The sequence below is a fragment of the Phaseolus vulgaris genome, chromosome 7, assembly GCF_000499845.2.
Source record: "Phaseolus vulgaris cultivar G19833 chromosome 7, P. vulgaris v2.0, whole genome shotgun sequence".
In the NCBI taxonomy this organism is placed as follows: Eukaryota; Viridiplantae; Streptophyta; class Magnoliopsida; order Fabales; family Fabaceae; genus Phaseolus; species Phaseolus vulgaris.
Window position 1 is genome coordinate 33,647,467 of NC_023753.2, and position 22,771 is coordinate 33,670,237.

Here is a 22,771-nt window from a genome sequence, read left to right on the forward strand (position 1 = left end):
AACAAATTGTTTTTAAAGAAAACAGATTGATTTATCAGAACAGTCTTAGCACAATTTGAATTAGTTCAGATTAAAATTTCAATCAACAGAGAAGTATAACAGAATCAGATTGGTTAGATTTTATGAGTTTGAAAAATACAGCTATGTCAAGAAATCAACCAAGTTCATCCAACACAAGGTTTTAAAGAGAATGAATCTTTCTCAGGTTTTAATGAGTAGACAATTTGTTCACAAACCAATTAAGACTTCATATACAACTACCTTGTTCGTGATTAGAGAACTTTGATAGATCAGGAAGAATAGTTTCTATTAAACCCAGAATTAACAGATTCAATTTCAAAAGAACAGATTTAGTTCTTGACAGAATTAAGCAAAACCAAAAACGAGTGCAGGGATGAGAGAAAAAGGCAAGCAGGTTTTTATATTGGTTCACTCGTACAGAGCTACATGCAGTTTCACCTTACTCCAAGGTGGAAAACACTAAAAATAGTGCCAATCACTTACAAACACAACAGTTCTTGAACACTACAAGAACAACACAACCAATGCTGAAAAACCCTATTTCAGCATACCTTGCACTCCAAGAAACCCTATCAAGGAGTGACTAACACTTACACCTTTACAAACCAGAATAAAGGAAAGATAACACCTGAAAAGAAGATGCAAGAACTCAAAACCAGTAGTTCAATTTGCTGCAGAACTGCACCAACACCTTCACCAAGATCAAAGGTTTCCTAGAATAAGCACACTTGAAAATCCCTTTGGAAAACCTTTCAAAAAACTTTTCAATCCTTCTTCTCACATAGAAAGTGTTTGATCTATGTCAAAAACGTAATTGCTCAGCATCCTTTCGTGTGAGAGAGACTTTTCTTTATATAGAAAACAGTTTTTAACTTCTTTTCAAAAAACAGTTGAAAAGCTATTATGAAAATAACAGATTCAGTTTTAAACTAACAGATTTATTTTATGAAAACTGCCAACTCAGCTAACTGAAATAACGGTTTGAGTTGTACCTTTGGTGCCCTAACTAACTTTTGAAAATCCTTTCAGCAAACCAAAGAATAAACCTGTTCTTTTGTAGAGAAACAGATTTATTTTTGTGCAATATCCTGATTTTTGGAGAAAACTCTAAAACGATTTTGGGAAAACTTTTAACCACTTCAAGTGCTTATTCTAGGCTTGGTTAGGTATCTAGGATAGATCATGTAGCAAAAGGCAACCTTACACATACACAAACCTAAATACAAGATCATCTAAACCTATTACAACCTTCAAAGCAAACTAGTTATTTTCTACATCAAACACACACTGAAACTACGTAGAGATGAGCTTCATCCATCTTCAACAGCCGAGACCTTAGAAGATGTGGCCAAGACCTTAGAAGACTTGGCCGAGACCACTGGGATTTGGCCGATGGCCGGCCTATACCATGGGAACTGGCCGACGGCCGATCCCTACTACAGTTAACGCTGAAACCAAGATCAGTGAAGTTAATTCATCATCAAGAATTAGGTAATGCAACCTTAAGTGGTATCCACCTCGATAAACGGGCCCAACAAGGTAGGCCCATTAGAATAATATAAATAGCACGCATTCCAAGGAGTAAGGTATGTCATTTATTATTGTTCACCTACCTGAGAGTTGACCACCCGCCTTACTGACTTGAGCGTCGGAGTGCCTTCGCAGGTACCCCCACCATCCGGTGTCCACCCGAGACCGAGTGTCAAAGGAGAAGTAGGAGGACGAGAAGAATCTCAGCTCATCACCCAGTCACCTGCCCGACCGAAGGAAGGAGAAGAAGACTTCAATAGTTTTCTAGGTCTCATCTCCCTAGTAGGAACAGAAGCTCCGTTCAGAGAGTTGTCATTCATTTCTCCGTTCAAGTAGTTTTTATCCAAAATAAATAATTTCAGTGAACCATTCATGAATAAATTTAATTTTCATAATTACTAAAACATCATTTTTTTTGGAATAAAAAATAAAAGGGTTAAGCTTATACATCTTTTAATGGATTTAACTTCAAAATTTTCAATAAATAACATTCAAAAAGATAATTAATTAATAAAGAATAATATAAAATGAGAAACATGAAATGTTAAAGAAATTCAAAAAGAATTTACATGAATTTAAATTGATATGAAAATAAGAATTTGAAGGGTGTAAAATGACTCAATAATAAATTAACAAAGAACATAAATTTAAATATTTATAAGTTACAATGAAAATAGTTTCAAGGCAAATAATAGTAAATAAAGTAAAGAAATGCATATAAGTTATGAGCATGCCCTACTCGTCATAATACACCTGAATCTCCAGTAGACCAACCTTCTTCTCCCATGCCAAGAAGTCTAGCATCCATTACCAAATCTTCTCAAACCGACCTTCCTGTTCGACGATCCAGTCGCACATCAACCTCACCTTCCCGGCTTCAAGACTACGTAACGGGATCTCAAGTCAATCATTCGACCACTACCCAAGACTGACCGAATGGAACTAGGTATCCTGTGCATCATTTTCTTTCTAATTCACGATTTTCTTCTACACATAGTGCATATCTTGCTAACATCACAACCACCAAAGAACCTCACACTTATGCTCAAGCTATCCTTGATCCAAATTGGCAAAAAGCAATGGACGAAGAGCTTTCTGCCTTGCAGCTAAACCAAACGTGGACCTTGACACTGTTACCCGCTAGGCAGAAACCCATCGGATGCAAATGGGTCTATAAAATAAAGTACAACTCAGATGGTAGTGTCGACAGATATAAGACGCGCCTTGTCGCAAAGGGTACACTCAGATTGAAGGTGTCGACTATTCTGAAACTTTTTCACCAACAACAAAATTAACAACTTTAAGGTGTCTCCTCACCATTGTAGCAGCCAGAAATTGGTTTACTCACCAGCTAGATGTGCAAAATGTCTTCTTACATGGCACATTGCATAAAATTATTTACATGGACTTGCCACTCGAGCATTATCGACAGGGGAGAACATTGACTCAACAAATCCCTTTATGGTCTCAAACAAGCATCTCGGACATTGTTTTCAACATTTTCTCATGTGATTAAATCTGTAGGATTTCAACAGTCCAAGACTGATTACTATTTATTCACAAGATAAAATAATTAATCATTTACTGCCCTTTTGATTTATATGGATGATATTCTTTTGATAGAAATTCAACGTGTTAAAGATTGTTTATTACAACAATTTCGCATTAAAGATCTTGTAGACCTAAAATATTTTCTAGGGATTGAATTTTCCCGTTCCAAAGCTGGTATTTACATGTCCTAAAGAAAATATGCGCTTGATATTTTGCAGGATACGGGATTCACAGGTGCTCGTCCAGACAAATTTCCAATGGAACAATACCTAAAACTCACACCAGACGATGGAGAGTTATTAAAGGATCCAGTCAAATACAGGCGACTTGTGGGACTACTGATATACATCACGGTTACTCGGCCTGACATAGTATTTTCGGTTCGGACCCTAAGTCAATATATACAGGATCCACGGAAACCTCATTGAATGCCGCAATTCGAGTCCTAAAGTACATCAAAGGATCACCAGGACAAGGATTGCTATTGCCATCCGAAAACAATTTGACATTGACAGTTTATTGCGACTCAGACTGGGGAGGTTGTCAGACAACTCAGAGATCAGTATCTGGGTATTGCATTTTTCTTGGTTCTTCTATTATCTCATGGAAGTAAAAAAAACAGACAAACGTATGAAGATCATCAGCGAAAGCAGAATACCGATGGCCAATACTTATAGTTTGGTTGCGATATGTGTGACAGGATTTAAAGGTGCCATGTAACTTGTCAGCTCAACTTTTCTATAACAATCCAGCGGCATTACATATAGCAGCAAGTCCAGTATTTCATGAACGCACAAAACACATTAAGATAGACTGCCACATTGTGCGAGAAAAATTACAAGCTGGGATAATCAGTCCTTCATATGTAACGACACAGTATCAACTCGCAGATATTTTTACGAAGACACTATTGTAAGGAACGTTTTTTGACACTACGACACAAGTTGGGGTTAATGATCTTCACCTACCAACTTGAGGGGGAGTATTAAGGAAATAATAATTATCAAATTATATGCAATTATTGTATGCAATATTTTACGATATTGTACCCAATTATATGCAATTAATGTAATAATGATAGAATCTCATGATTAGTATCCTATCTAATTAAATTGTAATTTGGGGAAAGAAACTCCCTATATATTTCTTATACATGAAGATGTAACCAGACACATAAGAGAAATAAGAAACATCTCTTCTTCTTACCATTTTTTTATCATTTTCTTATAAAGTAACAATTGCATTTTACCCGAGTAAATATTGTTGAGTTTTCAATGTAGTAAATATGTTTTTCACATTTAGAAATTGTACTGGTACAATTCGTACGACCGAGACCCTGACTTGACATCTGGTCTAAACTAATCGGTATGACCAAAATCGTTACGTTTAAATAGGAATGATGTATTATTTGGATTTGAATATAGATTTGAGGAAGTGGATTTGAAATGATTTAAAGGGGAAGTGTGAAAAAATAGAGTTTTTTGGATTAAGGTAAATAGAATGAAAGTGTAGAAAAAGTTTATGAAAGTTTTTGAGTCATATGATAGATGTGATTGAAATTGTAATTTTTTTAAAATGAAAAATGTAAGATTATAAATCTGTCATTGTGTATAAAAATTGTTGAAAATACCATAATCGATTATGGACACCATATAATCGATATTCACTTAAAAAATGGCTCATAATCGATTATCAATTGGAAAAATTAGAATAATCGATTATCTTAAACTTGTCATTGATTATGGTTTCTTCAAACATTTGTTGTGCTGAAATGGTCATTAGATATGTGTTCTTACTTCAATGTTGTACCACCAAACCACCAAAGATGGTCTACAAAATCACCAAAGCAACAAGAAATACCCAAGAAAGCATCACAAAAGCACAAAACCAGCAAGCCAAAAGCTTCAACACAACAAAACAGAGTACTTCAAACCTCACAACATGTACGCTTATAATTGCCAATGAACGCATCTACCTTCATTGATGAATATTTAAGAACTTCACCTACAACCTTACCTAATTCAAAATGGTCAAAGAATCACTGTAGAGTTGTGCATAACTACTTTGTTGATCAAGAATCTCTACATGCAACTGTTATGTATAAATTTTCGCATATAAAACTAAGATTACCATAGTCATTTCACATATATTTCGCACGACTTTAGCTCAATACAATCATCTAGGTCACCTAACTTTCCATCTCCATAGTGGAAACAAATAAACACAAGGTAAGTGTTGTTAAAAAAAAAAAATTAGTATATTTAACGGGCTCAACACTTCATTTATTTCTTGTCTTTTAAAATCTTTTCATCTTTTTTCTACACCTTGAACAATTGTGTTAAAGTTTTTCAAAACTCTATTTGACTGAACGTGGATCATATAAAAATAAATGAATTTTTTTGAAATTGTTTTCCCATTCTTTCAAAGAAGTTTGACACTTTTTCCCCATTATTATAATCTAAAAAGATCTTAACATCTTTAACGGTCAAGATGAAGTACATCATGATAAATGTAGGACAGAGTAGGTTAAATCAATTCCTTTCTGTCACACAGCACTAAACCATTCTGTCTCCACCCTTATACACCTTTATAATTAATTTTCAGTCGAGACCACACAAAACGTCTAGAAGCAACAGATTGTTTGTTTGTCACAAAAAAGAGCATTAGAATTAGTGCACCTCTTTCGAACGCGTCCTCACACACAAACCCCTTGTTTCGTCATGTTGGCTCCGTCAATATTTGCAATGCAATAATACCTAGTCGAATATGTACCAACACAACTGGCCTTACCAAATACCTTTTAATTTTCCCCCCTACAGTTAAAAGAAGTAGACGAATGAAGAGATTCCCAATGGCCACAAGAAAAAAAAGTAGGAAGGATCCGTCCAAAAGAGAGGTAATTAACTCCCACAATACAGGCAAATAGCGTAAAATATAATGAAGAAAATAGTAGCGGTGGTGGATGGTGCGTACCTTACCATTTATACGCAACCACCAAAACTTACGTTGCGTTTGTTTCCGCGGTAGGCCATGTAACCAAACGTGTCAAAACTCAGAACCTGTCACTTTCTATTTCTCACACAACACACACGAGAGTGAGTGAGTCTCTCATGCTTTCTTCCTCCTTTGATCGACTCCACACACCATCGATGGTCTCCAAACCTACCGACTCCGCTTCCAAACCTCGAGTCAGTTTCTCTCTCTTCCTTCAATTCAACAATAACTGAATACAACGCTGTTTAATGCTTCAATTCCTTTTTTTCTCTTCCGACTCAACGGAATCGGTGGCGTAACTGTTTTTCAGAATTTGTTTATGCCTATATAGAATTTTGAAATTGAGCGGATAATCACGAGCGAACATCATTTAAGAGTTCTCTGTTCCTCTATCTCTCTGTAATTGAATATCACAACACTCGAGTCGCGAGTAGGGCTTTTGGATTGTGCTTAGTCTTCGGTGTTGGTTTCTGTTTTGTTGTAGATTTTCCGTGTGCTTCATCGCCTGAGAATTGAAATTTTGTTTTATGATTTCTATTTTTGTATTTTGAATGTGGTGACGTTTTGTTCTGTAATGTCGACAGAAACAACTTGGAGAGCCAGCAAATGATGCATTGGGAACCTTGTCGCTCAAGATAAATCAGTTGAAAAAGCAAATCCAGGCGGAGAGAATAGTATACATTAAAGTAAGATTGATACCGGGTTTATGCTGCCTTAGCTTGATTCTTCTAGGAATGAGTCCAGATTTCTATAGTTTGTTTGCTGGAGAGATAACTTTTTGTTAACCTCTATCTCGTTACATTTGTTATTGTATGCAAAATCGATTATCTATAAATTTTATTGCAGTTCTTATTTGACCTTTTGACGGAGAGTTAATTTTTCTAATTTGGTTATATTGGTGGCAAGTCTTTGTATGAGCTTCCAGCAGCTTTTCTTTGCATGTTTCTGGTACAACTTTATGTTATGATTTCAAAATTGAACTTGAATTCAATTAATCGAAAATTTCAATTTTCGGAAGCTTTTCTTGTACTCATTGCAATCAACCTTAGTTATATTTCTGCAGGAAAAAATTCAGAGCAATGAGAAGAAGCTACAATGTCATACTTCAGGAGTCCTATCGGCAATGTCAACAAGGGGTTCTTCACAGACAGAGGGAGATAGGAAAACTCCAATTCTTTCTAGAATTGACCGTCCTTTATGTAAATTCAGTGGTTTCTCTCCAGTCTCAGTTGACAAAGACCACAGCAATCAAGATGTATTATCTGCTACAAGTATCAAAATACCATATATTGAAAGATTACCGCCATATACCTCTTGGATATTTCTTGACAGGTGTTTTAACTTTCAAATAATTGATATTCTGTCCTATCTTCCTATTGAGCAATTTTTTTTTCAAATTGAGACTACCTGCTTTCCATTTTAGAATAGAAAATGAGATTTCAAAATTTATTGATCAGTGAGTATGCAGTTTCTATAATGTATTTTATGCTATTTTAAAATCTTTCAAACACCAGAAATCAGAGAATGGCTGAAGATCAGTCAGTTGTTGGAAGAAGACGAATCTACTATGATCAACATGGAAGTGAAGCACTGATATGTAGTGACAGCGAGGAAGAGTCAACAGAACATGAGGAGGAAAAACATGAATTTTCTGAGGCTGAAGATCGTGTTCTGTGGTAAGTTAAAATGAATAGGAAATAGGATAGTGCTGTTTTAAAAGAAGGTTCATTTATTTGTGATGATTCAAAGGAAGTAGAATAATCTTGAGTGTAACATTTCTCATTAGCTATATGAATAGCATTTAGTTAACAAGTAAGATCAATGTTTTTTTGGAGTGCAAATAGTTGTTTAAGTGTTCAGGAAACAATACTTTTATTGTGACCGCACAAGAAATTTAGTAACATTTATAAACTTTAATGAAATGTGCAACGTTTTCCTTTCAATAATTACTTTCTTGGTTATTTGATCTGCTAGGATGGCATTTGAGGAATATGGGTTAAACGAGGAGGTACTGAATATTGTTAGCGAATTTGTTGGGGGAACCAGTTCAGAAATTCAGGTAATCTTGAATAACTTGTGGGAATGAGAGTATGCTTCATGATTGTTAATATAAATTTAAAAGAAAAAATGCAGGAGAGGTACAAAAGTATCAAGGAAAAGAACATTGGTAGGTTGGATCAGCCTTCGGAAAACTCAGGAGATTGTGAATCTATTATTGGCATCTCTCCAGAGAAAAGCCTGAATGCTGCATTAGATTCTTTTGATAATCTTTTTTGTCGCCGGTGCCTGGTACGTACTAAAAGCATGATCCTTTTATCGTTCTTATCATCTCATAGTAAGTGCATCCATTCTTTCTTGCTTTTCATACAGCAGATTTTTGACTGTCGTCTGCATGGCTGTTCTCAACCTTTAGTATATCCTGTAAGTAACCGTATCCTATGTTATTTTCAACTTAATCCATAGTCACTTCATCCATAACGCTAATTTGATGGTTTACTTCAGAGTGAAAAGCAGACATTATGGTCTGATCCTGAAGGTGACAAGAAACCATGCAGTGATCAGTGTTACCTTCAGGTATTTTTCTTTGTCTGAGATACATATGGTCAAATTTTGAGTCTTTTACTAGTTTTCAATTCTCAAAGAAGAAATTAGTCACCTCTCCTTCTCTGTTGATATTCAGTTTAACAGGTTTTTGTTGGCTTTCGACCATTATACAATAGATATGGTGGCATTTCTATGCTCTGTTGATTTATATTGGAAGTAAAGTAATCCTGGTCAATTTTTTGTATGAGGCATGTTGCCTTATTAAGCCGTGCTTTAAATGTAGTGCATGGTGATTGATTCTATGCGAGTCTTTATCTATGGGTGCCTACTTTTGCACCCTGCTTCAATTTCAACTCAGGTGTTTCTAGTATTTGATTGCCATTTCAATTACCAGCAGTTACAGGAAGTCAAAGGTGTGTCAGAAGATACAACTTCTGCGTCTGATCATAATAAGAGAACTACAACTATTGAAGAGGCAGATGGGATATTGGCACCCTCCACTATAGAGGAACCTGGTAATCATAGTACAGAATCTTTTCCAACAGAAGTTGATTGTCATGGATCTCTCAATTTAAATGTTCCTATCTCAGTGGAAAAACGGAAAGTCACAAATCTGTCAGACACAGCACTTTGTGACTCAATACTCCCTCCCGATGGTTCTCAAAATTCTAATAAAAAGCTGAAGACAATCTCAGATGATGTAATTACTGTAAATAGTGATTCTAGCAATAACCTTTTGGGTGCATGTGATGACAGTAAACATACTATTACTTGTGCAATTTTGGACAAATCTTTAAAACATAATTCAAATAAATTAATAGACTCTTCTAGCACTTGTCATACGGATGAGCAGGACAAAAGTATTGGGGATGGACCCAAAGATCCTACAAATAAGACAGAATTTAAGAAGTTGTCCAGTTCAATGGAAGGGAAAGTTGATGGGATGCCAGGTCTCTCAGATTGGAAACCTCTAGAGAAAGAATTATACTTGAAGGGAGTAGAGATGTTTGGAAGAAATAGGTATGGAGCTTTCTGTGTTTCACCTTACATTATTATGTTGAGAAATGCAAGGATGTTACCAAATTTAATTTACAGTGTGTGTGTGCACGCACACTTTCTTATGTCTAGTATATGTTTGTGTTACCTGTTTGTACACTGTTTTGTTATAATTTTATTTCATTTCACTTATCACTATTGTTGTCGTTGTTGTAATGGAAGTTACACTTTTCTTTGTCTATAAATCCTACAAAGCCAATCTCTTGCTTTAACTTCAGTTTCAATTAATATTCTGGAAGATGTGATAGTTATGGAAAATAAAGCCTTGAACTTGGAAGGAGTTTGTAAATTCTTTTGTACTTTCATTATGTTATCTACCGAGTGATATGAGGGTTTTGTTTTGAAAGTGATGAATTGTCTAGCACTCCTACGGAAGAAATCATTGAGCACTTAACCTCTCCCCTCGAGTCCCCTCCAAAAAAAATGAAATAATAAAAATGGGTAGAAATGGAGACTTCATTTTAATGAGTGGGAACCCACCCTCCACACGATGGGGGTTGGTGAGGTGAGGGTAATGGAGTGGTGGGGGAAGGGGAGGGCAATAAGTGGCTTGAAATGTTGCCAATATGTCATCTTGTATCACCCTCGCCGGTATCACAAAATTGTATGACCCATTTGGATTAATACCTGTATCCTAGTAATGGAAATGCTGTACCTCTGAAATAAAAAAACCTTCACAACTGTCCGTGGAGTTTGATGTATAACACTATATTCATATATCATATCATGTAGTTATTTCCGAAATAATCTTATTTCTTGTGCTAGTGTTGGGCTCTATTGCAGCAGTCCTTTTCATTGTATTATGCAATCAATAAAACTATTGATTTTCTATGAATGGCAAGTAATAAGCAACCAATTAAGTGCATAATTTGAAAGCTTTGTAGGCGGCTTCTCCAATTGTTACTAATGGTTCTTACGCAAATGAAACTTTGCATTGTTACTAAGAGTTCTAATTTAATTTTGTGCTCATGTAAAGTGAAACTCGTACTCTGCAGCTGCCTCATAGCAAGGAACTTACTTTCTGGCTTAAAGACTTGCGTGGAAATAACTAGTTACATGCATGCCGGAGGAGTGTCAATGCCTCACGGATCTATTGTTGCACCTAGTTCAATCATGGATGACAAGGGAAAATTTGATGCAGAGTACACAGTGAGAATTATAGGCTTTCCTGTTTCCATCTTCTTTGTCCTACTACATTCTTGTGTACTGCTTTGTTGTCTTGACTGTCTTTTGTTAATTTCTTTTGGGGGTGCGGGAAGGCTTGATGAAGATAAATTAAAAAATTTCATGAGTAATTACCGGAGGGCCCCAACTGTTCAGATAAGTTATGGTTTTGTAATATACCAATAGGTTATGGCCAAACCTTTTATTTTAAAAAAATTATACAACCAACATCTTTATATTCTGAAATTTCTTTGCAAATAAGATAATTGGTATCTCAATAGGCTAGTTAGTTAGGCATCAAACTTCAAAATATATGAAATATCTTTGATTGTAGGAATTATTTTAGCTTTTTTTATTTGGCTGCCTCATAAATAGGGTGCTTCTGTGTTGAACATGTGAAGAGATTGAGTTGCTTTTGAGTTGATAATATTCTTTCTTCTTTATTACCTCTACCGTGATACTCCATTTTGTATGATGATCTCTTTTTTTTAACAATAAAACATCATTTTGAATTTTAAACTAGCTGCACTTAAATTTATTGTGCAACTCTTTGTTCTGAAAACTTCTACCAACCTTTATGAGCACACCCTACTTTTAGATGGCACTTAAATTCTTTTCTGTCTGTGTTTTCATGTTAGGACCAGGAGATGCCATCTAGGTCACGGTTGCTGAGAAAAAGGGGCAAAACAAGGAAGTTAAAATATTCTTGGAAGTCTACTGGCCACCCGTCAATATGGAAAAGAATTGCTGATGGGAAAAACCAATCTTGCAAGCAGTATACACCATGTGGATGTCAGTCAATGTGTGGAAAGGAATGTACTTGTGTTAATGGTGGAACATGCTGTGAAAAATATTGCGGGTATTTAGCTTTTCATTTAATTAATTGTGTAGCTTTTCTATTAATATAATGGGAGAGAAAATTGCAAGATATCTTGTATATCTCGTAGCTGTATTGGACTATTTGAATTATTCTTGTTAGCACTTAGCAATTTTGGAGTAATCTGGATTGGTGGTTGTAATATATAACAAGAGTAAACTGGACTGATGGTCAAATACGGTTTCCCTTGGTTAGCAAACCGTTGAACATAATACAAGAAACTGTCATTTATTTCTGAGGAGCAACAGATGTAAAACTGTCAATATAAAGCTATTAATTCAAAACTCTTTTTTCAGTGGTTAGGTTCCTATAAATGTAATTGTGTTAGTAAATCATAATTTAATGTAATAAAGTGTCTCTTCTACCTTCAGTTGTTCAAAAAGCTGCAAGAATCGGTTTAGAGGATGCCATTGTGCCAAGAGTCAGTGCAGAAGTCGACAATGCCCATGTTTTGCTGCAGGACGGGAATGTGACCCAGATGTGTGTCGGAATTGCTGGGTTAGGTAATATGCCAAGTATTTTTGCTTTGAACTTTATTTTAAGACTGCTGGTTTTTGAGTGAACATATCTCCATTCTTTTACTTCACCTGATTAAGAAAGTCATTATTCACAAAATCACCTGTAATATTTGTACACCAATAATCAAATATTTCAGTAGTATCTGCACAATTTGCTTGTTTCGTTGTATGACCTGAGCCTTTGTAATTTTTTCAGTCAAATGTATTGACTGACTTGAGGAACCGAAGTTACACTCTTGCAATCATTTTTTAATTTCTGGTTTATATAAATATAATTATTTTAGCAAATATTAATTTGTATATGATAGTTTCATTCAACACAAACTTCAGCATGGTTTCTAAACACTATTATTATTTAGTATCTATGCTTCAATAAAATTATTTCTATAATAAAAGAGATGCTACAAGGAGAGATGATTGAAGATGACTTTGGGCATTTCCATATTTCACCTCATATAGGAAGGTCAAAGTTTTAAATGTAGAGGGGGCATGTGTCTGCCTTTCATTCAGCATTGAAAAATGTAGAAAATTTGACCTTCTGCAACTTTTATGTTCTCTTCTCTGGTGGCTGAGTCTTGGAATGGGAAGATGCAATGTGTCTGTCAATGCTATGAATTGGTATAGTTGCGCTGAATATCTATTTTATGTTATATTAGAATATCTCATAATATCAATATTATATTTTAGAATATCTTAGAAATTATTTCTTAATATTAATTTTCATACTTCCTTGTTTCCATGTTTTTTTATATTTACTCCCTTCGGCCCTTAACAATAAGGCATAGTTTAGAAGAAATTGATGGTCCATTTTATAAGGCATTTTATAGTTTCTATAAAACATTAAATTTCTTTTTCTTGTTTGTCCCTTTTTTATATATAAAGCTTTCAGGTTAGGCATCACTATGCAACTTGACATCTCAGCTAGGCTGACACCCCAAGTAACAATAATCATCTGTCATCACATGAAAAAAATATTACTAAAAGAAAAAAGAAAAAAAAAACAAAATACAAAAAAATTTCGGGGGATTATTAGACCAAAACTCATATGTTTGTTCCATACTATAGACTTTGTTTCTCTTAATAACAACATATGTAGTCACTTTCCCATCACTTTCAAACTTCTTTCATCACCATTAGATGTCTCTTCCATAACCCAGAATGCTTCTCCAACACTTCTTCAAATATATCAAACTTGATCTTTTCCCGACACTATCTCCTACTGAATTCAGTTTCTTTGGAAATGATTGACCTATTGTTATTAAAAACTGTACACACTCGATCCACAACCCTTCTCTCCACTATACTAACTAAATTTATCGTCGGCTTTCCACCATAAATATACTTGCTTGTCCTTGTCATCTTTTTTTCCTATTCCTTAGTCTCCATGTGAAGCTATATCTCATCTAAAGGAGTCACAAACAATGATTGATGAGATATGAGTCCTTCAAAGTAAGTACCTAGGAGTTTTTTCCTCTTCCAATTGGCAAATCATTTTTTTGTTGGTGTCAGTGATTTTACACTCTTGAAATGGGACTTGATGGTAAAATTGATCGCTATAAAACTTATTTGGTTGTAAAGGGGTATACAAAAATCTATGGCCAAGATTATATTGACACTTTCTTTCCAGTTGCCAAAATGACATCTATTTGACTTCCCTTTTCCATTGCAACTACTATTCACCATTAGATGTTGTTTCAGCTTGACATCAAGAATGCATTTCTACATGGTGATCTTGATGAGAAGTCTACGTGGAGAAATCTCTTGAATTTGTTGCTTAGGGGGACTCATCTAATATTGTATGTCACCTATGCAAGTTCCTATGTGGCCTTTAGCAATCACCCTGGGCATAGTTTGGGTGTTTTCGAACTATCATCTAACAGTTTGGAATGATAATGTTGATCATTATTTGCTTTATCGTCATTCTCCTAAAGGATATATCTAAGATTTTATATATGTGGATGAGGCAGTGATAAGAAGTGTAGTAAGCCCATTTTTAAGCTCTCATTGTTAAGACCATTTGGAGGCAGTCTTGAGGATCCTAAAATATATTAAAAAAATTCCAAACAAAGACCTTATTTATGAAGATAAGGGAAATACTCAAATTGTTGGGTATTTTAACGCTAACTTGGCAAGGTCACCAAGCAATACAATATTGTGGAAAATTAAGAAACAAAATGTTGTGGCAACATCAAGTGCAAAAGCAAAATATAGACAATGGCATTTGTTACTCGTGACTCATATGGCTAAAACAAGTTCTCAAAGAGCTTAAATTTGAAGAAAGCTCACAAATGCACCTTAAATGTGGCAGCGAGGTAGCATTACAAATTGCCTTTAATCGTGTCTTTCAAGACTAAACATATTAAAGTATATTGTTACGTGATAAGTGAAAAACTAGAGTTTGGATACAATACCACTAGATTTGTCAACTTTAGTGAATAGTGGTTGGTCGACATATTTACCAAGTCTCTAAGAGGACCACGAATGAATCATAGTTGCAGTGAATTGGGCACATGTGACTTGTATGTTTTAGGTAGGGGTGAAGTTTTATAATATTGAAATTAGGTGCATATCCTATATAATCCAGAGTACCTAGATTATATGTAAATTATTAGGAATGTCTTTATTTACTCCTTATTATATTCTCATTATAAATATCAAATCTCCTCCGTTTGTTGTATTTCCGTATCCTCAATATAAATAAAGCATTCATGTTGTTTCAAAGTACACTACTTCAGTTCATGGACTCTCTTTTCTATCGTTTAACAGTCCCAAATTCCTTTAAATTCTTAATGAACTACATTGATTGTAATCATTTACTTTGAACTTTTTGTTCAATTTATCCTTTTTTAAACAGGTAAAGCACTTCTTGTACGGAAACAATTGGGTAAATACTGAACAGATAATTTTGCTATTATGTTATTCATCCCAGAAATTCATATTCTCCACAAGCCCCACCCCTCCCCATCCGAAACTTTAGAAACCATGAATTGATAATTCTCTATTTAACGAGTATCTTCTAGTTTAATACTACCGAAATTCCCTATAATTGCTGTTTCAGTAAAATAAAAATCTCAATGGTTTCCCCTTTTATATGTCATTTGACTATTTGTTGACCTTCCACCTCAAATCATCCTGAATGCCTTAAAAAATTATGTTCTTTGTAAACAGTTGTGGTGATGGTTCATTAGGGGAGCCACCCCGGCGTGGAGAAGGTCAATGTGGAAATATGAGGCTTCTTTTAAGGCAACAACAGAGGGTAAGTGACTAGGTGTTTAAAATTATCCGCATTTCATTCTCATGTCATGAATCAAAGTCATGGATGCATAACTCATGCATTTGGGTCTCACTGTTGCTTTATTTGTGTCTCTCAGATTCTCTTGGCAAAGTCTGATGTTGCAGGATGGGGAGCTTTCTTGAAGGTTACTGATAAGATTAACAGATTCATTTGTTTTCTAAATTCTAACATTAGCTTGTTCACCTACCTAATTGATGATGATATTTCAGAACCCTGTTAACAAAAATGATTACCTAGGAGAGTACACAGGAGAACTGATCTCCCACCGAGAAGCCGATAAGCGTGGGAAAATATATGACCGAGCCAACTCTTCTTTCCTTTTTGACTTGAATGATCAGGTATCTTATATCTTCTACATTTTTCTTCTGTCTTGTGCTGCTCTCGTTCTTTTCTTAATTAAGATGAGTTTCCTTGTATTATTGTTTTATTGTATTTTTGTTACTTTTGTCAACCTAGTCTTTTCTGTCACATTTCTTTCATGGCAAGCTATAACAAATTGGGAATGCAATCTAATTAAGACCTTAAAGCTGCTATCTGTTTTTTAACAGTACGTTCTTGATGCTTATCGCAAAGGAGACAAGTTAAAATTTGCAAACCACTCGTCAAACCCCAACTGCTATGCAAAGGTGAGTCCAGAAACTCAAATTTTGGGATTTTAAAGTTGTACACTTTTTACTCAGTTCGCCTCTTGTACTTGTGGCATAGGTGATGCTGGTTGCTGGAGATCACCGAGTAGGCATATTTGCCAAGGAACACATTGATGCTAGCGAGGAGCTCTTCTATGATTATCGTTATGGTCCAGATCAAGCACCGCCATGGGCACGTAAACCTGAGGGTTCCAAGAGCGACGAATCAACAGTTTATCAAGGCAGAGCAAAGAAACACCAGTCTCATTGATGAGCCTGGAATCCTGGACCAAGGTCCGGACATACATATTTTTGGTTTCTACTACGTTATATATTCTCTACATAGACAAATTTGTGACATCCCATGGGATAGGTTCGAGAGATTAACTGTCACAGAAGAAGGCTCATCAAACTGTCACAGACGGAAACAAATAATCGGTTTGCTGATGCTAATATGCCTTAAATTATGGATAGCACAGAGCTAGGTAATAAAAAGGGCAAGAGATGAAGGCATTAAGAAGGTTAATGTTGAGGGCAACAAGCTGGAAACTGGTCAAGCAGTTGGGAACTAAAGCAATAGAATTTCTTTTCAGATACTAAGCATGACATTTCGGCGAACTTGTTCTTCAAACTTGGTTTTGCCCTTTCATTTTATTAGTCATCCAAGATAGTTATGAATAGAATAAAGTGCTATGATTTGCGAAATGAAAAAGAAATTTCATATTTTAAGTGTTAGGACATCTCTAACAGTAGAGAAAGAGAAATATTATGAGATTTTATTTTATTTCTCATCTTTTTAAGATATTTTTACAAGTTTTGTTTGAATGAAAGTTATTATAAAACTACCACATATGTACAATTTTTTATTTATACTTCAATGCACATATAATATTTACACGATGAAAAATAATTTTATTTTATGACTTAAATCTTAAATTCAATGTTTACTCATGTCAAATTAATGTTTAAATTGAATTTTTGTAAAATTTATATCTTAAGTTCATCTATAATGTCTACATTAGATATATTCTTATACGCGAAATATTATATTCTCATGATTAAACGCTATTTTGTTGGTGTCAATCATATCTATGGCATTTTATACTCATTAAATTTTATCTATTTAATTTATTAAATAAACGAGTTTAATAAATTATTTATGAAATAAGAAAATCGTTGTAATCGAGCATCTTATGTGAGGCTGAGATTGAAGAGAAAGCATTGGGAACAAGTAATGCAACAAAACCAAACATAAATAACCGAAGGTACACCAAATTTAAACCAAACGTCCTGAAAACGTATGATCCCCATATCCCAATTGTTTTTAGATTTGTAGAAAGTATGAACTAAAAAACTGCCTCAACAAGTGCGTGCTTCTTTTTGGGGTATCCCATTCCAACCAAATGGTTCAAATACACCTTCCCATCCTTAACAGTTGCTGCTGTGGCCAAGCGATGCATAGGCCCTGAGAATGTTCCCACAACAGAAGCAGTGCTCCACCCATCTGAACTCTCCACTAATCTTCCTGAAGGATTCCCAGCAACTACCAGCTTAGTAGGAGACACTAGTTCCAAACCATCTCCAAAAGAAAGACTCCCTTTAACCTTTATTAACTTTACCTCCTCTCCTTTTGTTAAATCAATCTTAAACAAATTGCCACTGAAAGTGTGGATCACTATCAGGAACCCATCTGGGTGGTAAACTATTCCATTTAGCCCAACCAAGCTCTTGTACCACTCTTTTGCAGGAAACAATGGGCTTTTGATGGTTGATATAAGCTTCCCTTCCACCCCAACTTTCCAGATTTGATTGCCTTTTACATCAGTAACATAGGCATTGCCTTCAGCATCCACTGCAACATCGTCTGCAAAAGATTTTTCATCACCTGCATCCATTGGAAAATCGACATTGTCACAATAATGTCACCAAGTCCCACTAGCTGTTACTATGAGCCAACCCAAATAGAAAAGTTATATCATAGGCAACGGAACAAGATAATAGGACATGCAATCAATAAGAGGTACTGGGTAGGTAGGCCCTCTCCCTTTGGTTTATTATTGTCATGCACAGTTCATAACTCACACTGGGCTCACAATGCAATTGACTGCCATCCCTGTGTTTTTTTCTTTCTTGCTTCCTTCTTGCCCACATGAATACGTGCATGTGCAGACAAGTTTTGTGGCGTTGATTTCAATGTTTATATGAAATCAGACAGCTAACTACACCAACAAACCAACTTGGTGATGTACATCAAATGTTCAACTATATTGTCAAAAGATTCATTTTTTATTATCATGATCTCCTGCTAATTAAAGGTGTGTTTGTATTTACTTGCCTTTCGTTGAAGGTTATGCGAGATTTAATAATCAATAATGATTTCTTAGTGTTTCATTTGTGGATTTCTCACTCAACGAAAATTCATTCTCAAATAACCATCAACGCAACTAAATACAAATACACGTTTAATCATTAAACTAATAATATACAAACATTGTTGTATAATTACTAAATAAAAAAGTTAGACACAAGTAATGAATATGCTGAACTAAGGAGGAAATAGTCAGACACTTTGCAAGTAACTGTCATAAATTATTTTCCTACTTTTTTTAACTATCGTAACCACCAAGTACCGACTATGCCCCATTTTCAACACGAATTTCCAATTACTTTGTTTAGGTACGCCAACAATCAGACTTTTAACAGTTTCTTTCTGTCATAAATTTTTCCATGCTCTGCCAATAGAATTATCTTTTTCCTCTAATATAGTAGAAGCTCAAAAAAATAGAACTCTTTACTAACTTCAAAAATACCCTACAAAATGTTTCCTAGTGTAAATATTTGGAAAAGAAAAACCACCAAATTCAAAAGGTTAGCATTTACTTCAATCATCCACACTTGCAGTTCAAATTAAACTGCACAGTGTGCAGCCATAATTTAGTTTCCAAAGGGGAGTTCTCATGACTAGTTTAATAAAAACCCAAATACTTTAACGCGTAAAGATTTGTTCAGATGAAAAACTAACTGAGAAAGCTGTTAAGTCTGATTTGCGTTAGACTTCTTAAATTGGTGGAGTTATCTTTTGATAAAATATATTTAGAAAATGTGTTTTTTTTCTAAATGATTACAATGTGAAGAAAAAAAATGATACAATTAAATAGAAATTTAACCATTTCTAAATGATAAGCTATTGTATAGAGTCATTATTTGTTTTGAGATTTATTGATTAAATAGTAAAGATTGGTTATGATATAGACAAAAACTACACTTCTTTATTATGATCACAGATGTTATTTTATAAATTGTAATTATTCCAATTATGAATTAATGAGTTAGTATCATTGTTTCTTTATTTATCAATATTCCTTGTCTATATAAAATATTTTATAAATTTTTATTACTGTATCATATCCTAAATTTAAAAAAATTGTTGTCTTATGTGTATCAATTATCTAGGCTACATCAGAGCAAACATGCATTAAGGTATTGTTAACAAAACTTAATTATAAAAATTATAGAAAATCAATAACTTAATTACTTAGTATTAAACTTTTATTTATTTTATTCAGTAAAAATAATAATTTCTCAGCTTAAACATAATAATATCCGCAAAATGAGTGAGCAAGAAAAAAAATATATTGTATACACACCCAAGTATCATCCAACAAAAATCAATAATTTACAGTAAATTAATTAGTTGATTTCCAAAATAACAACTTCACAATCACCATGGTTACTTGCTAGGATTTGTAATTAGTTGATTTTACACTTAAACTCAAAAATTAATAGAAAGAAAGTACCCAAGTAATTTAAATACGAGTTAAAAGTGAAGAGAGAGAAGCTTACTAGGACCACTTAATTGGGTAAGAAATAGGCGATTCGAAGTAGTGAGATCGTATGCTGCGAGTGCACCGTATCGATTTCCAATGACATCCGCGTTAACAACCAGAACTCGATTTCTGGAAGGGTCAATGACAATACCCAAAGATGCGTTTCCGGCTAAGCTGGCCTCTTTCACCACCGTCACTTCCTCCAACGGCGGTGATGAGTCGGAATCCTTTTCCGGCAACTTAACCTGGGCAAGACCGCCTTCGAAAAGAGAAACTAGGAAGCGACGGTTGTGAGAATCCCACTTGGCGCATTCTCGGAACCAGCCAGAACTGTGATAGTGGTAGACATGGGTGGCGGGTTGCGCTCGCTCCAATGTGACGATGATTCCGATGGGTATGGCAGAGAAGAGTACCAAAAAGATCAGAAGCTTTGCAGAACACATGACAGAGAAAGAGAGAGTTTTGTTTGGAGTGTGGAATTGGTTTATGGAAATGAAATTAGGAATGGGTTTTAAATAGGAGCCAACTGCACAACACAACAACACATTCTGCAACACTACACAGCCCATGTTCAAAATTCGATGACAGTTAAGTATGACAGTGAAAAACAAAAAAAAACAAAAAAAAACTTTAAAACATTTATATAATACAAAATGTGTTGTAAGAAATTTTTGTGTGGTATTATTTCATTATAAGTGAGTGGTTATGTAGCATATTTTTAAACAATTTATATAATTTTTTCATTTTATAAATTTTATTTGTATTTTTTAGTTTTCTAAAATTTAAAATTTAATTTAATTAGTATAGTTAAATATTAATTTAATGTTAGTATAATCAATACATATTATCTATTTTGAAAAATTCTCTTTTTTGTGGGATGCATGTTTTAATTTGTTGAACTCATGTAGAAAATGTCTTATAAGTGTGTATATCTTAAATTGAAGATATTTACGTGATACTTTTACAATATTTATAATATGAGTTTCTTACACAGCTAAAGATATTTGTACAACTGTTAATTAATTAATTAAATTATTTTAAATGTAATTCTTAAAATACTATTGCATAATGTTATTTTTGGATATTTATTTTTATGAATAGAGACAACAATCTAGAGAAATTGGAACAAGACTTAATTATAGAGATCTTTATAAAAGTGTTGCAAATGGTCAAATTGTGGATGAATACCTTGTTATAATAGAAATAGAAATTAGGTGTTTTTTATTCTTTATTGTTAGCATATTGTTTTGTCATTTCACCTATGGTTTAGGTTATGCTATTTGTTCAAAGTCTATTAGTATCATTTTTCAGAGACAATCTATCTATTGTCATGTCAAATAATTGTTGATTATATCTTAGTGTATATGTTTTGCTAAGTTAATCACAATGTGATTATCACTTTGAAAAAGGCACTATGACCGTGATGCGTCGTATGGCGCTAAGGCCAAAACATAGGTAGTGTTATAGTTGTTTCACGAGACTAATGTTTGCTATACTGAAGATAAAGACAGATTTGAATCTGTGTTTTGTATTTGGATCTCGGTGCAAGGGAAAGGAAGACGCAGAACAAGTTTGAATGCACATAATAAAGTAATTTTATTCTCTTGTCGTTTATATAATGTAGAGAATTTGCATGGATGAAAACTGAAGAAGTTATTATTTTCAACGCAGAAAACCATTTTGAAAATCATTTAATGGATTATGTGAATTTTTGGAATGAATAATCAATTATCATTCCTGTAGTCAATGGTTTGCTACACCTTATGCACGTAAACATTTTTTTTTTTAATTGTACCTTTGTTTTTTCCAGCACAACAAATCCAAAATAATTAGGTAAATATGAAAGAACCAGTCAAATAATAATAATAATAGTTTTAGATGGTTTGGGATGGAGATCTTGGAAGAGTAAAAAAGGACTTAAATGGCTACTGGGTTTGAGGCAATGAGCTTCATTATGAAACTGTGGTACCTTGAAAGAGTAAAAAAGGACTTAAATGGTTATGGGATTTGAGGCAATCACTTTCACTGAATGAAACTGTGATCGAGAAACACCAGCCAATGGAGGCACAAATTGAATGAAGAAATGCAGCAAGATCAAGAATGGGAATAGCAGACAAAGAAAAGGAAATTTCAATTTTGCAGTTTTGCTGGTCAAAGAAATGATATTCATTGGGTACCAGGGATCAATAATAAAAAGTAGAGAAAGGAATCAAATTGGACCAACCATTACTACATCACTACTACCATTAACATTAAAATCATTATTAATTGTAACATATGTAATATAATATGTAATGATATTTGTATTTAATATGTTAATGTAGTTTTCGTGAATATATTAAATTTTATTTTTAAATATAATAAATAATTAAATTTCATAGCATTATTAATCATCATGTAAGTTAAATCTGATAAATATTATATATACTTTTAAACATACTAGTTTCCGGATTTTCACTTGTTAAACATGGTTCATTTTTATTTAATTTTTAATATTAAGATAAAGCTATTTCCTATTTCAAATTTTAAATTGTTTTTTTTAATTTAAAAAAGAAATTGTTTTAGTCTATCCGTTCATATATACCTTATACTTAGATATTGTCAAAATATTAATTTGAAAGAGATAAAAGTGTTATTAAGTATTTGATAATAAAATATTAAAGTAAATTATCACATCAACCATATAATTTTGAAATGTTAAATACACCATTGAGAATATATTTTAAGATTTTGGCTATTCCACTCACTTGTTCTTCACTTTGAGTTAT

General features: G+C 33.9%; 2 protein-coding genes across 13 annotated transcripts; one reads left to right on the forward strand and one right to left on the reverse strand.

The window, feature by feature from the left end:
• Nucleotides 1-5,805: 5,805 nt before the first annotated feature.
• On the forward strand, nucleotides 5,806-17,021 carry LOC137830202 (histone-lysine N-methyltransferase EZA1-like). Of its 12 annotated transcripts, none has more exons than XM_068637388.1 (17): nucleotides 5,806-5,998; nucleotides 6,681-6,782; nucleotides 7,160-7,428; nucleotides 7,611-7,772; nucleotides 8,071-8,155; nucleotides 8,230-8,385; nucleotides 8,470-8,517; nucleotides 8,599-8,670; nucleotides 9,038-9,660; nucleotides 10,692-10,845; nucleotides 11,499-11,719; nucleotides 12,109-12,240; nucleotides 15,424-15,511; nucleotides 15,627-15,674; nucleotides 15,760-15,888; nucleotides 16,099-16,176; nucleotides 16,256-17,021. In XM_068637388.1, exons 1-17 carry the CDS (start codon nucleotides 5,939-5,941, stop codon nucleotides 16,445-16,447), a joined length of 2,619 nt encoding a protein of 872 aa, XP_068493489.1. In that variant the 5' UTR covers nucleotides 5,806-5,938; the 3' UTR covers nucleotides 16,448-17,021. The 12 variants fall into 12 exon arrangements, with proteins under 12 accessions (XP_068493489.1, XP_068493488.1, XP_068493495.1 ...); XM_068637387.1 differs by having other exon boundaries at nucleotides 5,856-5,998; nucleotides 8,467-8,517; nucleotides 9,035-9,660; XM_068637394.1 differs by having other exon boundaries at nucleotides 5,890-5,998; nucleotides 7,146-7,428.
• Nucleotides 17,022-17,411: 390 nt separating this feature from the next.
• Nucleotides 17,412-20,625, reverse strand: LOC137830204 (uncharacterized). Its single transcript, XM_068637396.1, has 2 exons — nucleotides 20,020-20,625; nucleotides 17,412-18,061 (listed from the first exon to the last, which is right to left on the reverse strand). Exons 1-2 carry the CDS (start codon nucleotides 20,570-20,572, stop codon nucleotides 17,523-17,525), a joined length of 1,092 nt encoding a protein of 363 aa, XP_068493497.1. The 5' UTR covers nucleotides 20,573-20,625; the 3' UTR covers nucleotides 17,412-17,522.
• Nucleotides 20,626-22,771: the final 2,146 nt, after the last annotated feature.

Excerpts from the sequence above, each read along its gene's own strand:
- LOC137830202 (XM_068637395.1), top strand. The coding sequence starts at position 6,213 with ATGCTTTCTTCCTCCTTTGATCGACTCCACACACCATCGATGGTCTCC. Across the intron at positions 8,518-8,598 it reads CTCAACCTTTAGTATATCCT|AGTGAAAAGCAGACATTATG; the intron begins GTAAGTAACCGT and ends GGTTTACTTCAG. Across the intron at positions 15,889-16,098 it reads TTTTTGACTTGAATGATCAG|TACGTTCTTGATGCTTATCG; the intron begins GTATCTTATATC and ends GTTTTTTAACAG.
- LOC137830204 (XM_068637396.1), bottom strand. The coding sequence starts at position 20,572 with ATGGGCTGTGTAGTGTTGCAGAATGTGTTGTTGTGTTGTGCAGTTGGC. Across the intron at positions 18,062-20,019 it reads TACCCAATTAAGTGGTCCTA|GTGATGAAAAATCTTTTGCA; the intron begins GTAAGCTTCTCT and ends CAATGGATGCAG.